The 15,251-nt window shown below is 41.5% G+C and overlaps 1 protein-coding gene across 3 annotated transcripts in view; it reads left to right on the forward strand.

Moving 5' to 3' along the window:
* Positions 1-15,251, forward strand: part of gatb (glutamyl-tRNA(Gln) amidotransferase, subunit B) — a 68,084-nt gene that overhangs the window by 47,116 nt on the left and 5,717 nt on the right. For all 3 annotated transcript variants that reach the window (XM_072554629.1, XM_072555872.1, XM_072555238.1), the window contains 2 exons: positions 5,746-5,824; positions 10,451-10,585. In XM_072554629.1, coding sequence (XP_072410730.1) covers positions 5,746-5,824; positions 10,451-10,585 — 214 coding nt within the window. The remainder of the gene's footprint in view (positions 1-5,745; positions 5,825-10,450; positions 10,586-15,251) is intronic.

Genomic DNA, 15,251 nt, shown 5'->3' on the forward strand with positions numbered 1-15,251 from the left:
TAAAAATACTTAGATTATACAATTTCATGTAATTATCCACCAGGCTATCAACCAAAACCTAGAAAGTGGGATTAAACTGAATAGCTCTTTTTTCAGACAGCATGGACAGATAGACTTGCATGCCATTCTTTAAGCAATAACTGTTTATTTTTCTGGGTGGTGAATAGTTTTATCTTAATATTTAAGCTCAAATTACAATATTTGACCTATTAACAAAAAAAAGCCTCTGTACCTGTCCTGTAATTTCACATTATACTGTTTTGACTAGTATCCATGACTACCAGAAGGTGGCGCTGTCAAATCACATCATGACCGTTATTGTTTAATTCACCTCAGCTCAAAAACAGGTCTCTTATATGAATACATTGCAATGATACAGTTACATGGGAGAGCATCTAGGAGAGAGCAGTTGGAAATAAGGAGAGGGGCAAAATATGTTTGGTCATGATCATGGTGGTAGGAATGACAGAAACATTTGTGAAAAGTCAGTCATTCTTGTTGATGTTCTTAAGAGAAGGAAGGGATCTAGGTAAGAATCCTAGGAAATGGATGGAAAGATCAAGGGTCCTGTCCTGCCTTAAAAAAAAAGTTTGGTAGCTGCACTACACAAACTCATCAGAGTATTTGTGAATAAATCAGACACAGAAACACATTTGCTGGTTAACTGCGTTGTCATCCTTTCCAATAGCTGACAATCTGTACAAAAATTGGGAGAGTAGCCTCATGGACTTGAAAGCAACAGCCTGGCATGGAAACAAAGATACATAGAAAATAGCAGGAAAATAATGTTTGGCCCTTTGAGCCTGCTCCATCATTCAGTTTGATCATGCCTGATCATTCCTGAAAACAGGAGCAGTGAGTACTGAGTTGCATGTGTTGGGCATGATCATATTAAGTACGATATAGTCAGACTCAGAGTTATACCTTGCAGCAGATGTCGGAGATGGCTCAATCCCTGGGGGTATGTTCTGTCCCAATGGTAGAACAACTACACAAAGCTAACATTACCGTTGATAGGGGGAATGTTGCATTGGAATTTTCAACATTAACTCAAAACCCCATGAATTGTTACGGCATCAGATCAAACATCAGCAAGGAAGAATGCAATTCTGCTCTGCATTGAACATTCCTTAAAAGAAGTATCATGGAGAGCACGGACATAACTTATTTTGGGTGTGGGACAAGAATGACTTCATGGCACCAATATTGATTGAGCTGGATAAGTCGTGATGTACACATCTACCATATACAGCAGCTAATAAGGGAAAAACCACCTTGACATCGCCCTCACCAATTTACCTGTCATAGGTACTACTGTTACTTATGGAAATAGTCCCTCTTCACATTGAACATACTGTCATGTTTTGAGATATTACGCAATGCTAAAAGAATAATTTCCAAACAGCTCAAAACTGGGTATCCATGAGTCATCAACGTTAGCAGAATTATACTCAATCACAATCTGTAGCCTCATGACCTAACACATACCTCACACTGGGGATCAGTTAGCTTAGTTGATTCGATGGCTGGTTTGTGATGCAAAATGATGCCAACAACATGGGTTAAATTCCCTCCCTGGCTGAGGTTATCATAAACGATTCTCCTTTTCAAACTGTACCCTCAGCTCAGGTTAAACCACCACCAGCTATTTCTATCTCTCTTTTCTTCTCATGAGACAGCAGTTCTGTGGTCCTCTAGGACGATTACCTTGCCTTATGCTGTCACTACCATTAAGTGGAGAATTAGTGCTGGTTCATAACAGCATGAGAATAGGAGCAAGATTGGACCGTATACCTGTCAAGTCTGCATGAACATTCAGTATTATCAAGACTGATCTTTGAGTTCAACTCCATTTTCCTACAGGCTCGCAATATCCACAAGGATCAGTTCCCAAAGACGCCAAAAATTAGTTTATCTCAGCTTTGCATATATTCAGTAAAGGAGTCTGCAACTCATGGGGTAGATAATTCCTTTGAGTGAAGATATTTCTGCTCCTATCAGTCTGAAATGATTGTCCACCTAACTTGAAATTCTGCCTGGTGTTCTAAACTTACCAGTCAGGTTCAAACCCCTTTAGAATCTTGTGCATTTCAGTGAAATCAATTCTCATTCTTCTAAAGTCCAGAAAACATTGCTAAAACTTATTCAGCCTCCTATAATTGGAACACTCTGTTCTCCCAGAGACCAATCCAGTGAACCTTCATCTTAGTGTGCTAAGGCAAGGATATCTTTGTGTAAATACAGAGGAAAACTGTACGCAATCTTTGAGATGCTGTCTCACCAGAAACCTGTCCAATTATATTAAGATTTCTTTGTTCTTATATTCCAATCACCTTGCAATAAGGCCTACATGCTGTTCACCTTAAATAAAGAGTGCATGGGGGCATGTTGACTGCAGCATCAGGCAGATCTAAAAATGCATTGTCAACCTGATGCAACTACAACACAGTTGAAGCTGCATGTGCTAAAGAAAACTAAAACAAATCCCACAGCCAGTGGATCAGATCAAAGCTCTACTCTCCTGCCACATCTAAGCTTTAATGGTGGTGTTAAGGAACTAACAGGAAGAGACTCCTCATCTTACGACTAATATTCTTATCTTTAATGTTGGAGAGCTCAGAACATGGGTGAGAAAGTCAAAGAGTTACGACCTGTTTGGGCTTGTTAATGTTTAAAGAAGAAATCCAATCACCCAGCAAATAACAGGCAGAAATACGTCACAAGGTTTCACATTTAATTTTATATATAAATAGAAATTATGCAAAGCACAGACCACGAACTTGTAGTTTATGAAGGATCATGCTATGAGTTCAATGTATTCCCAGCCCCCAGAATTCTCACCTCTTAGAAAATCTTAGTTAACTCACTTTTCTTGCAGCCATCACCCAAAAGGTCTATCTGAACTCTTTGGAATTTGCTCAAGCTTTGCTTCAGTTTTGTAGCCATTTTCCAAGGTTCGAGATTTCATGAAGTCTGCGAGTTTTGAGAAGTTCCTTCCATGAACTTTTGACTAAGTGACTCTCAACCTTTTTTTTAAACTGACCTCATAATTCTGGATTCTGGCAGCTCAGTCCTCATGAGATTCCTGCACAGTGACTTCACATAGCAAAAAACACACATTTATTCACCTTTGGAAAATATGGACTTATGGCTCTGTGTGGGAAAGGCCGTGTCTCACGATCCTGATTGAGTTTTTTGAGGAAGAGATATAGATGATTGATGAGGGCGGAGTGGTAAATTTTGTCTATAAGGACTTGATTGAGACCTTTGACAAGGTCGCTCATGGCTAATACAGAAACCATGGAATCCATGGTGAGCTGGTAAGGTGGATACAGGAACAAAAACAGAAATTGCTGGAGAAGCTCTTTAGGTCTGGCAACATCTGTGGAGGGAAATTAGGGTTAATGTTTTGGGTCCAGTGACCCTTCCTCAGAACTGGACCAGAAACGTTAACTCTGATTTCTTTCTACAGATGCTACCAGACTTGCTGAGCTCCTCCAGCAATTTCAGTTTTTGTTTTTGTTTCTGATTTCCAGCATCTGCAGTTTTTTTTTGTTATTTTTTTGGATGGATACAGAACTGGCTTAGTCATAAAAGACAGAGTGGCGGTAGTACTGGAGAACTGGAGACCTGTGACCAGTGGTGTTCCACAAGGATCAGTGCTGGAATCCCTGTTTTCATGATATATATAAATGACTTGGACGAGTACATAGCTGACCTGATTAGTGAGCTTGCGGGTGACATAGAGATTGGGGGAGCTGTGGCTAGTGAAGAGGATTGCTCGAGAATACGGCAGGATAGAGATAGGCCAGAGAAATGGCAGATGGGGTTTATCTGGACAAATGCGAGGTTGATGTATTTTAGGAGATCTAATGCAGGAGGGAAGTATATAGTAAATAGCAAAACCCTTATTAGCATCAACATACAGAGAGATCTAGACATACTAGTTCACAGTTCCCTGAAAGTGGCAACACGAGTGGATCAGGTTGTCAAGAAGGCATATGGCACGCTTGCCTTCAATGGCCAGGGCATAAAAATGGCAAATATAATGTAAAAAATGGCAAGTCATGTTGCAGCAGTATAGATCTTTAGTTAGGCCACATTTGGAAGATTGAGTCCAGTTCTGATTTCCACACTGTCAGTAGAATGTGGAGGCTTTGGAGAGGGTACGGAAATGGTTTACAGGACGTTCTCAGGTTTGGAGGGTAATAGCTATGAAGAGAGATTGGACAAACTTGGTTTGTTTTCACTTTAACATTGCAGCATGAGGTTTACAAAATTATGAGAAGGATAGATATGTGCATTTTTGCTAAGATAGAAATGTCAATTACAGGGAGATATAGGTTTAAGTTAATTTTTTTTTACCTAGAGGATGGTAAGTGACTGGAATGTATTGCTGGAGGATTTGTTGAAGGTGGATACAATAACAGCATTTAAAAGGCATCTTTACAGTTTTATGAATTGGCAGGGAATAGAGGGATATGGACTGTATAGAGGCAAAAGATTTTTAGTTTGGAAGGGCATCATGTGTTGGGCTGAAGGGCTTGTACCTGTGCTGTTCTTTGTAAACCATTGGTTTCCAATAGCCCTCTGCTATGGTGTCAAACTGCAACCAAGCAGATTACCTCCATAAACCCTAATTCTAAATCCTAACACAGCAACTGCTTTTCACTAAGGGTTACAATGGATTTCTTCCTTTATTTTCCAACTAAACACATTTTCCACTTGTTTTTCCCTTCATCAACTCAATCATGCTGAATATTAGCACCTAATCACAAACTTCAGGGATTACTGATTTAACCTACTTCAAGCTGTAAATCTGGCTTTATCTCTTTACTGTACTTCCAAGTTAGACTCCAAATTGACACATTCTGTGATAGATTGTGGCTAGTTACATTGCTTAAGGATCTGTCCTCAGCCTCAGGTTTTTAACATATCAATAAAGGAGAGAGTTCGACATCTTAAATTTGTTGACTGTAGTAATAGAAATAATAGGAGAATGTTGCAAACCGACAGTGATAGACTAAGTAGGCAAAGTCTTAGCAGATAGTTCATGTAGCAAAATGTGAGGTCATCTCTTTAGACTAAAGAAAGATAGATCAGTGTACTTCCTAAATAGTGCAATATTTGTAATTGTGAATGAGCCAAGATGTTGATGAATCAAAGTACGAGAAATGACAATAAAGTAGAGGCAGGTACAAAAATTAATCACAAGGCTGTCAGGATGTTAACCTTTACCTCAAGAGGGTGATTAGTCAAAGGGGTGGAAGTCAGCTCTGGCTTGACCACATCTGGAAACAGTCTTCAGTTCTTCTTTCAAGTGTATATTGGCTCGAGAGGACTGCAGTGCATTTTGTGTTGAATTCAAGGAGCTGAATAATCCATTCATGATCATATTATTGTTGAATTTGATTTTCTAATCTTAATTGATTCCTAACTTTCTGATAGATGCTGATTCTCATCAGGAATTCAGTATTGTGGCTGGTAACTTGTCTAGGTGGCTGTTTTCTGAGAATCTTAGCAGACGATTAAGTCAAGAGCATAGTGCTGTCCTCAAAAGATACTTTAAGAATTTTGATTTATTTTTAGGCCAGGTTTTGACCTAGGAAATATGATAGTCATAGAATTTCTGCATTGCTCCTTTTTACACTTATTTGTACTTTGTGTGCAGTTATGGTGTTTGTTTTCTTAAATGCTATTAATGGATTTTTAATATACAGTTGATTTTTAACATCTTATTTTCAGCCCCATTACCCCTCCTGCTTTGGCAGAGCTGCTTACCCTCTTAGAAAAAGGATTTATATCTTCATCTGCAGCAAAGCAAGTGAGTAAACAGCAACTGCTACTAAAAAGTCTTTATTTGTTTTACAAGAAGTAATCAGTCATGCACAGAGCTGTCTAATAACACGAGGGAATCAAGTAACATCAAATCCTGATTTTTTTTTTTCAATATTGAGGCATTTTCATTGGTTTCCTGATGGGATTCTTCAATTGTTTCAAAATCTGAGACTTTTTATTTCTCAAAACTCCTCCTGTCTCTCATTCTTCTCCTCAATGTATTAACACCTTGTTGAATATGGTTTAATAAGTGCTAGACATCTAGTAGATTCATACTGGTGCACTTTTCCAGACAAATGCGAAATGATGCATTTTGGAAGGTCTAATTCAGAAGGGAAGTTAACAGTAAATGGCAAAACCCTTAGGAGCATTAAGAGGGATGCAGGCATAAAGGGGTCGACAATGCCCTGAAAGTGACAACACAAGTGGATAAGGTGACCAAGAAGGCAAATGGCATGCTTGTCTTCATTGATCCGGACATAAAAATAGTATAAAAATTGGCAATTCATGTCGGCGCTATATAGAACTCTAGTTAGGCCACATTTGAAAAATTGTGTATAGGTCTGGTTACCACACTGCCAGAAGTATATGGAGGCTTTTGAGAGGATACAGAAACAGTTTGCCAGGATGTTCCCTGGTTTGGAGGATGTTTACTATGAGGGGGAATTGAACAATTTGGTTTTCACTTGTATGTTGCAGCATCAAGGTGACCTGAAAGAATTTTACAAAATTATGAGAAGAATAGATGGATGAATTTTTAGCCAAGGTAGAAACATCAATTACTAGGTGATGAAGGTATATGGTTTTAAAAAAAAGGGTAAGTTTAAAGGAGGTGAAAGGCACATTTTTTCATGGAGAGTGGTGAGTGCCTGGAAGCTAGAGGAGTTGATGGAAGCGGGTCCAAAGCAATATTTAAGAGGCATCTTGACAGATATATGAATAGGCAGGGAATAGAAGAATATGGACTGCATAGATGCAAAAAACGTTTAGTTTAGAAGGGCAGTCTTGGTAGGCCAAAAAGCCTGTTCCTGTGCTGTACTGTTATTGTGATGGAAATCAGAGTCAAACCTAACCCTTTTATGTGTATCTGTTTTTTGTTATTCTTTTGTGATGCTGGCAATGTTGGAAAAAAATCAGTGTTTGTTGCCATTCCAAAATTGCCTTTGAGAAAGCATTGATGAACTGCTGCAATCCACCAGGTTTTGGCTCACTTTGTGTTCATCGATCATTGAATCCCTACAGTGTGGAAACAGGCCATTCAGTCCACCAAGTCAGCACCAACCCTGTGAAGAGCATTCCACCCACTCCCACCCCATCCATGTAACCCTGCATTTCCTAAGGCTAATCCACCAAACTGCATACCCCTGGACACCGTAAGCAATTTAGCATGAATAAATCACCTAACCTGCACATCTTTGAACTATGGGAGGAAACCAGAAAACCTGGCGGAAACCACTACAGACACAATAAGAATGTGCAAACTCCACACGGCTAGTCATCCAAGGTTGGAATCAAACCTAGATCCATGGTACTGTGAGGCAGCAGTGCTAACCACCAAGCCACCTTGCAGCCTTGGAATTCCAGGCTGGACTCAGCATCTGAGAAGGAATTGAATTATAATTCACAGTCAGGATTGTGTAAGACGTAGACCGGAACTTGTGGATGATTGTGTTCCCATGGATGCATTGTCCTTGTCTTAGTGATAGTGAAATAAGCTTGGTGAGTTGCTATAATTCATTTTGGGTATGGTACACACGATGCCATTAAATCTCAAAGCAGAGAGATTGAATATTGCAAATGGTGGGTAGAATGTTCAACAAGCTTTTTGTGCACGATGTTGAACTTTCTGATTGATTTTAGGATTGCATTCATTTAAGTAAGTGTAGAGTATTCCATCATATTCTTGACCTGTGTCCTATTGCTGGACAGCAGGGGAGTTGAAGGTAAATTCTTGCTATAAAATTTCCCATCTCTGGCCTACTGTTCTAACCACAGTATTTTTAGGGCTAGTCTACTTAAGTATCTGATCCATGGTCAGTCTTCCACAATGTTGTTGATCAGGAATTCAGCAATGGTATGACTGTTGAATGTCAAGGGAAGGTAGTCATTACCTGGCATTTGTGTGGTGTGAATGTTACTTGTGGATACCAGCCAAAGCTTGAATATTGTCCAGATCTTGTTACATGTGAACGCAGACTAAAATTATTTGGAAGTGTTACTGAGTACTGTAAGTATGCCCAATCCTGACCTTAGCATGAAGGGAAGATCATTGATCAAGCAAATGGTTGGGCCTAGAATACCCCTCTGAGGAACTTCTATAGTGATGCCCTCTGGACTGAATAGATTAATCTCCAATAACCATAACCATATTCCTTTATATCAGGTGTGATTCACATCAGTGGAGAACCCTCCTCACCATGATCCCTATTGATTTCATTTTTGTTGGGTCCCTTTGATAACACATTGTCAAATACTGACTTGATGTCAAGAGTGGTCACTCTTACCTCATCTTTTGAATTCAGCACTTTTTGTCCATGTTAGGATCAAGGCTTTAATGAGATCAGAACCTGAGCAACCCTAGCAGAACCAAAACTGAGTGTCACTGGGCAGGTTATTGCTGAGTAAGTATCACTTGATGACACTGTAAATGACATTTTTTTTGTCACTTTGGTCATGATCAGGAATGGGCTAATAGGGTTGGATCGATGTATTGAACTCCCTGACCACTGAATAACTTTCCATATTGTTGGATAGATGCTAGTGTCATAGCTGTATTGAAACAGCTCAGCTGGGGCCTTGGCAAATTCTGCAACATGATTTTTTCGGCACTATTAGGATGTTCTCAGGGGTCATAGTATATCCTGTGGCTAATGTCTTTATCCTTTTCTTTCTATCACATAGTGTTTTGAGTTTGCTAACATGTGGCATTTGTGATGGTTGGGCATCAGTAGACAACCAAAATGGATCACTTGATTGGCACAACTGAAAATCGTTGTGAATGCTTTAGCCTTGTCTCCTGTACTAATGTACTGGGCTTCTGATGATGTGGATTGCTTCATCCAGTTATCTAGCTGTCAGCTACATTCTTGACTGAATGTGATAGACTGCAGAGCTTTAATCAGATCTATTTGTTGGAGGATTGTTCAGTTTTATTAATTGCATGCTGTTTAGCATGTGTGCAGTCCTTAGTTGTTGTCTCATCAGGTTGCTACCTCACATACCCTTCTGCACTCCTTATTAAACCAGTGATGAACCTGTGGCTTGACTGTAATGCTAGAGTGAAGAATAAGTCAGGCCAGGAAGTTATAGATAAGTAGTGAAATACTGTTGATGGTTCTCTTCGTATCCAAACTTAAGCTTCCAGCTCTATTCTGAATCTACCCTTTTTAGCAAGATGGTAGTGCTACAGAATGGCCAATCCTCACTGTGAAGTTGAAACTTTTTTCTCCACAAGGACTGTGCATTAGTTGCTCCTCACATTAGTATCATGGACAGATATATCAGCACCTGGTGGATTTGTGAGAGCAAAGTCATGTATGAGGTTTTTTGTCTTATTTATTTCCTCATCACCTGCTGCATGCCCAATCTGGTAACAATATCCTTTAAGACTCAGTCAGATTTGACAGTAGCAATGTTTTTGAAGTTCCCCTCCCATAACACAATCAGTACCCTTGCTATCCTTCGTGCTTCTTCCAAATGACGGTTCAATGCAAAAAAGCACTAATTAAGTAGCTAAGGGTGATGATAATTAGCTGGAAGTTTCTTTGTGCATATTTAACCTGATACCATGAAGCTTCACAGGATTTGGAATTAACATTGATGACTCCCACTAATGTGTACCACTGAGAACATACTAAGGAATAGTAATGGATGGGCCTAGGACTTTTATTTAAGATATAATTTGGTGAGTATGACTGTCAGGCTGTTGATTGACTAGGCTGTGGGACAGCTCTCCCAACTTTGGCATGGCTCAGAATTGAGATAAAGAGGGTTTTACAGACTGTGCATTGTTATTTCCAGTGCATGTGTTAATACCACTCATTCTATCTAGTTTTGGTTTGCTTATACTTTTTGTAATGTTTCGATACAAATGAGTGACTCATTAGGCTGCTTCAGGTGGAAGAGTCAATCACATTGCTCGGGGCTTGGAATCACATTTTGGCCAGACTGGGTAAGGGTGGCGAACTTTCATTCCTAATGTTTCCCAGAATAGTAGCCTGAACTTCTGGATTGCTAATCTACTGACATTTCAATACACCACTATCTGCTAATTTTGTAGGCTAGAGTACCTTTTGTTATTTTGTTTACTGTTGTCACCTCATCTGCTATGAGCTAACAGCCCAATTGGATACTTAAATCGGTTATCAGTTTGTTCTGTAATCTGGAATGCCTAATACACAGCAATCAATATAATTAATTAATTTATTCTGCATCAACATTCTGTATTCACTGGCATAGTACTGAAGAATTTGAATATCAATTTTAAAAATCATGAGCAAACAATTATAGAATTTACTGAATCACATGATTAGCTAAGTCTGTACATTATGCATTTGCAGCACTTTTTACCATAAGTGATTTGAGTAGTAATGGTTTTGTATTGGGTTTGTAGGTATTTGTTGAACTATGGGAAGGAGAAGGGAAATCTGCAGTCCAGATAGTTGAACAAAAGGAACTGGGGCTGATTCAAGACCACAGGAAACTAGAACAGATCTGTCAGCGTGTTATCGAAGATCATCCTTCAGAGGTAAGCTATTTCAACAAATGCTGCTGTTTTTTCAGAAGTTTACTTGAGTGTCAGATTAAGGGGAAATAATTATGTGGCAAATGATTGCTGCAAAATCAAATCACTTTTTTCTCCTAAATGTTATGGTAATTTCTCTGCCATTTAGTTGCTTAAATAATGTATTTTTGTGAGTAGAGTAGATGTAATGGAATATTGAAAAGATTTTTGACAGTCAATAAAATGCATTCTTTGATTATTTAATGCTACTCTCACTTTTTCTAAAAAAAAGTAGTACTATTTGGCTAAAAGCATATTTTGCATGTTGGTAACCTAGAGAGAAAATGCTGGAAAATCTCAGCAGGTCTGGCAGCATCTGTAAGGAGAGAAAAGAGCTGACGTTTCGAATCTGACCCTTTGTCAAAGCTAAAAAATAGGGAGAAATTGATTGTCTCTCTCTGGCTCCCCACTCTCTCATCACCTTTTTCCTCTCCTCTTCCCCCTTTGTTACCCTTCTCTCCCGTTTTCCATTTTGCCTCTGCTTCATCCATCCCCACATATTTTGTCACATAGCACTGGCTCCAGCCTTGGTCCTTCACAGCTCCTAATCTCCCTATAATCTCTCTATGCACTGTCATTATCACCTTTATTGCTACCTTTACTTCTGGAGCCATGATTCACCTTCTCTCAGCCTAGTATAAATACCTCCCTATTTCTCCCTTTTTTTAGCTTTGACAAAGAGTCAGTTAGACTCGAAACATCAGCTCTTTTCTCTCCTTGCAGATGCTGCCAGACCTGCTGAGATTTTCCAGCATTCTCTCTTTTGGTTTCAGATTCCAGCATCCGCAGTAATTTGCTTTTATTTTGCATGTTGGTGCTTGTGAGATTCCTAGAAAACAGTCATTGATCTTTTCATATTTCTCTCTCCTAACATAAATAACAAGATGTTTGAAAGGAAGTTAGGTACTTGCTGAGAGGTAAGTCCAATAAAGAACATGTAGAAAGGGTAGGGAACAGGAATTGAAAATGTGAAAGTTTATACATGGCTATCGAATTAATTGTACAGGCTGGATGTTTTTAAAAATTTCCTCATTTTTTAACTTTACCATTTCAAGTTCATTTATCTCTAGATGATCCATGATTTAATTTATGGAGAAAAGCTCTGTTCATCCAGTGCTGCTGACACCTAAGCAGAAATTGCTGGAAAAGTTCAGCAGGTTTGGCAGCATCTATGGAGAGAAATCAGAGTTAACATTCAGGTCCAGTGACCCTTCCTCAGAATTCACAGGAAGCAGAGTGTGAGGATGTGTAGTCAAGGTCATTGTGGGGAGTCGATGGATATTGGTAGCCAGCCTATCCCCAGAAATGGAAACCAAGATGTCAGAGAAGGGAAAGGAGATGTCAGAGATGAACCAGGTGAAGATAGGGTGGAAACTGGAAATACAATTGATAAATTTACCAATTCTGAACAAGAGAGGGACACGGTACCGATATTGTCATCAATGTAGTAGAGGAAGAGTTGTGGGTGGGGGCTAGAATAAGTCTAGATAAAGGAATGTTCCACATATTGCACAAATAGACAGGCATAACTGGGGCCCAAGCAGGTACCAATGGCCACCACTCTGACCTGAAAGAAGTGAGAAGAGTTAAAAGAGAAGTTGTTTGGGGTGAGGATGCGCTCATCCGGTCAGAAGAGGGTGGTGGTGGATGGGGATGTTCATAACATTTTTCCAGATAGAAGCAGAGCGCTCTGAGACCATCCTGATGAGGGATGGACTTGTAAAAGGATCGCATGTTCATGGTAAAGAGGCAGCTGGATCCCATAAATTGGAAATTCTGAAACTGATGTAAAGAGGAGCCATGGATGTAAGTGGGCAGGAACTGGTTGAGGGGAGAAAAGATGGAGTCAAGGAAGGAAGAGATGACTTCTGTGAGGCAAGTGTAGGCAGAAACAATAGGGATGCCCAGGCAGTCCTATTTGTAGATTTTGGGAAGGAGGTAGAAGTGAGCTTTCCGGAATTAGAAGACTGTCAGCTTGAAGGCAGACAGACAGAGATCACCAGATGAAATGTGGTTGGTGACTGTGGCAGACACTATGGCCTGATGTTCCACCTTGGGGTCATGGTCCAAGGGGAGATAGGAGGAGGAAGAGCAAATTACTGCAGATGCTGGGAGTCTGTACTGAAAACAAGAAGTGATGGAGATCGCAGCAGGTCAGGCAACATTCATGGAGAGAGAGCAAGCTAACGTTTTGAGTCTAAATAACTCATCATAAGAGGTCAGTAAGCCAGACAACAGCTGCACCACCCTTATTGGCATGCTTAATTACAAAGTCACGGTTGGATCTGAGAGCACGGAGTACACTCAGTTCCCAAGGAGATAGCTTGGAATGAATGAGGGGGCAGAAAAATTAAGGTGGCCAATGAGACGTTCTCAATTAACAGGTCTAGTGCAGGTAAAAGGCTGGAGGGAGGTGTCCAAATGGAGGTGGGCAAAGGGAGAGGGAGAGGACTCTTGTCCAAAAGAATGGCCATGGAGGCACAGGCAACAATGTCATTTTATGTCGAAATTCATTAAGGTGGGAACACTGAAGGATAAAACTGCGACCTTTGCTGATTACAACATGTTCAGCATTGGAGAGCAGAACATCAGGAGGGATGATGATGAACACATGACAGGAGGTGGGGTTTGGGGAGTGAATGAAGTCAGATGGAAGAGAGGGGAGGAAGGTTCCGGAGGGCCATGAAGTATCTGAGTTGTTGTATCTTCTGTGCTTTGATGTCTGAGAGGAAAAGAAAAAGTTTCTTCATATGTCAAATGAGCTGAAGGATGAAGTGGAACTAGAATGCAGCGCAGCTTTTAGCCAGCGTGATGCAGTGCTGCTGGAGAGAGGTCGAGAGTATGCTCATGATGACGCATGTATGTGGATCACAGGTTGTGGTGAGAGCAGCTGTCTGTGGAACTTTGAACAGTGGGGAGATGCCCTGTGATACTGGGTGGATTCAAAACACAAAGGATGGAACTTGAGTTGGAATCTTATGCAGGTGAATCTGAGCTGGAGGCAGTCATTGATGAATGTGATGTAGCAGTGGAAACGGGTTTTGGCAAATACCTGTCATACACCAGGAGCAATAGTGAAATTAACGATGTTGAACAAAAAAGAAGGGATGTCCTATCGGAGACAGGCAGAACCTCTTCAAGGTGGGCGTGCCTGGAGGAGGTGAGGCAGTGAGTTAAATACTAAATAAAAACTGAAAGAACTGCAGATGCTGGAAATCAAAGTGAAGGAAAAGCTCAGCATCTGTGGAGATAAATCAGTCCCTCTGCACCTCCATCCGCCACACATCCATTCCCTCTGCACCTCCATCCGCCACACATCCAGTCCTTCTGCACCTCCATCCGCCATGCATCCAGTCCTTCTGCACCATCTGCCATGACCAGGTTCCCCAAGTCTCCTGTTTCTTCTTCTCCTGACGTCCCCACCAGCACCCTTCCACTGACACTCTGATTTGTTTGGCTGAATTGGTCCTCACTCTCAACTATTTCTCCTTCAAATCCTCCCACTTCTTCCAGAGGCATGGGCACCCACATGGGCCCCAGGTATGCCTGTCACTTTGTTGGCTACATAGAACAGTCCATTTTCTATAGTTACACTGGCCCCACTCCCCACCTTTTCCTCCGCCACATTGATGACTGCATCGGCACCACCTCGTGCTCTCACAAGGAGGTTGAACAGTTCATCAACTTCACCAGCACATTCCACACCATCTCTGACACCTCCCTCCCCTTCCCGGACCTCTCCACCTCTATCAATGATGACCGACTCAACACTGACATTTTCTACAAGTCCACCGACTCCCACAGCTACGTGGTTTACACCGCCTCCCATCCTACCTTCTGGAAAAATGCTATTCCCAATTCTTCCGCTTCTGCTCCCAGGCGTACCAGTTCTACCACAGAACACACCAGATGGCATCCTTCTTTAAAGACTGCAATTTCCCCTCCCATGTGGTTGAAGATGCTGTCCAATGCAACTCATCTACGTCCCGCACCTCTGCCCTCGAACCCTACCCCTCCAACCATAACGAGAACAGAACCCACCCCCCCCCCCCCTCCCAACATCGGTCCTCACCTTTCACCCCACCAACCTTCACATAAATCGCATCACCCACCGACATTTCCGCCACCTACAAATGGACCCCACCACCAGGGATATATTTCCCTCCTCACCCCTATCCGCTTTCAGCAAAGACCGTTCCCTCTATGACTACCTGGTCAGGTCCACGCCCCCTAACAACCCATCCTCCCCTCCTGGCACCTTTCCTGCCATCGCAGGAATTGTAAAACCAGCGCCCACACCTTCCCCCTCACCTCCGTCCAAGGTCCCAAAGGAGCCTTTCACATCCATCAAAGTTTTACCTGCACTTCCACACATTATTTATTGTATCTGTTGCTCCCAATGCGGTCTCTCTCCACACTGGGGGGACTGGACGCCTTCTCACAGAGTGCTTCAGTGAACATTTCCGGGACACGAGCACCAATGAACCCCACCACCCCGTGGCTGAACATTTCAACTTCCCCTCCGCCAACGGCATGCAGGTCCTGGGCCGGCTGTATCGCCATTCCCTCACCGTCCGATGCCCGGAGGAAGAACACCTCATCTTCCGCCTCGGGATCCTTCAACCCCACG

Source organism: Chiloscyllium punctatum, chromosome 1, assembly GCF_047496795.1.
Source record: "Chiloscyllium punctatum isolate Juve2018m chromosome 1, sChiPun1.3, whole genome shotgun sequence".
In the NCBI taxonomy this organism is placed as follows: Eukaryota; Metazoa; Chordata; class Chondrichthyes; order Orectolobiformes; family Hemiscylliidae; genus Chiloscyllium; species Chiloscyllium punctatum.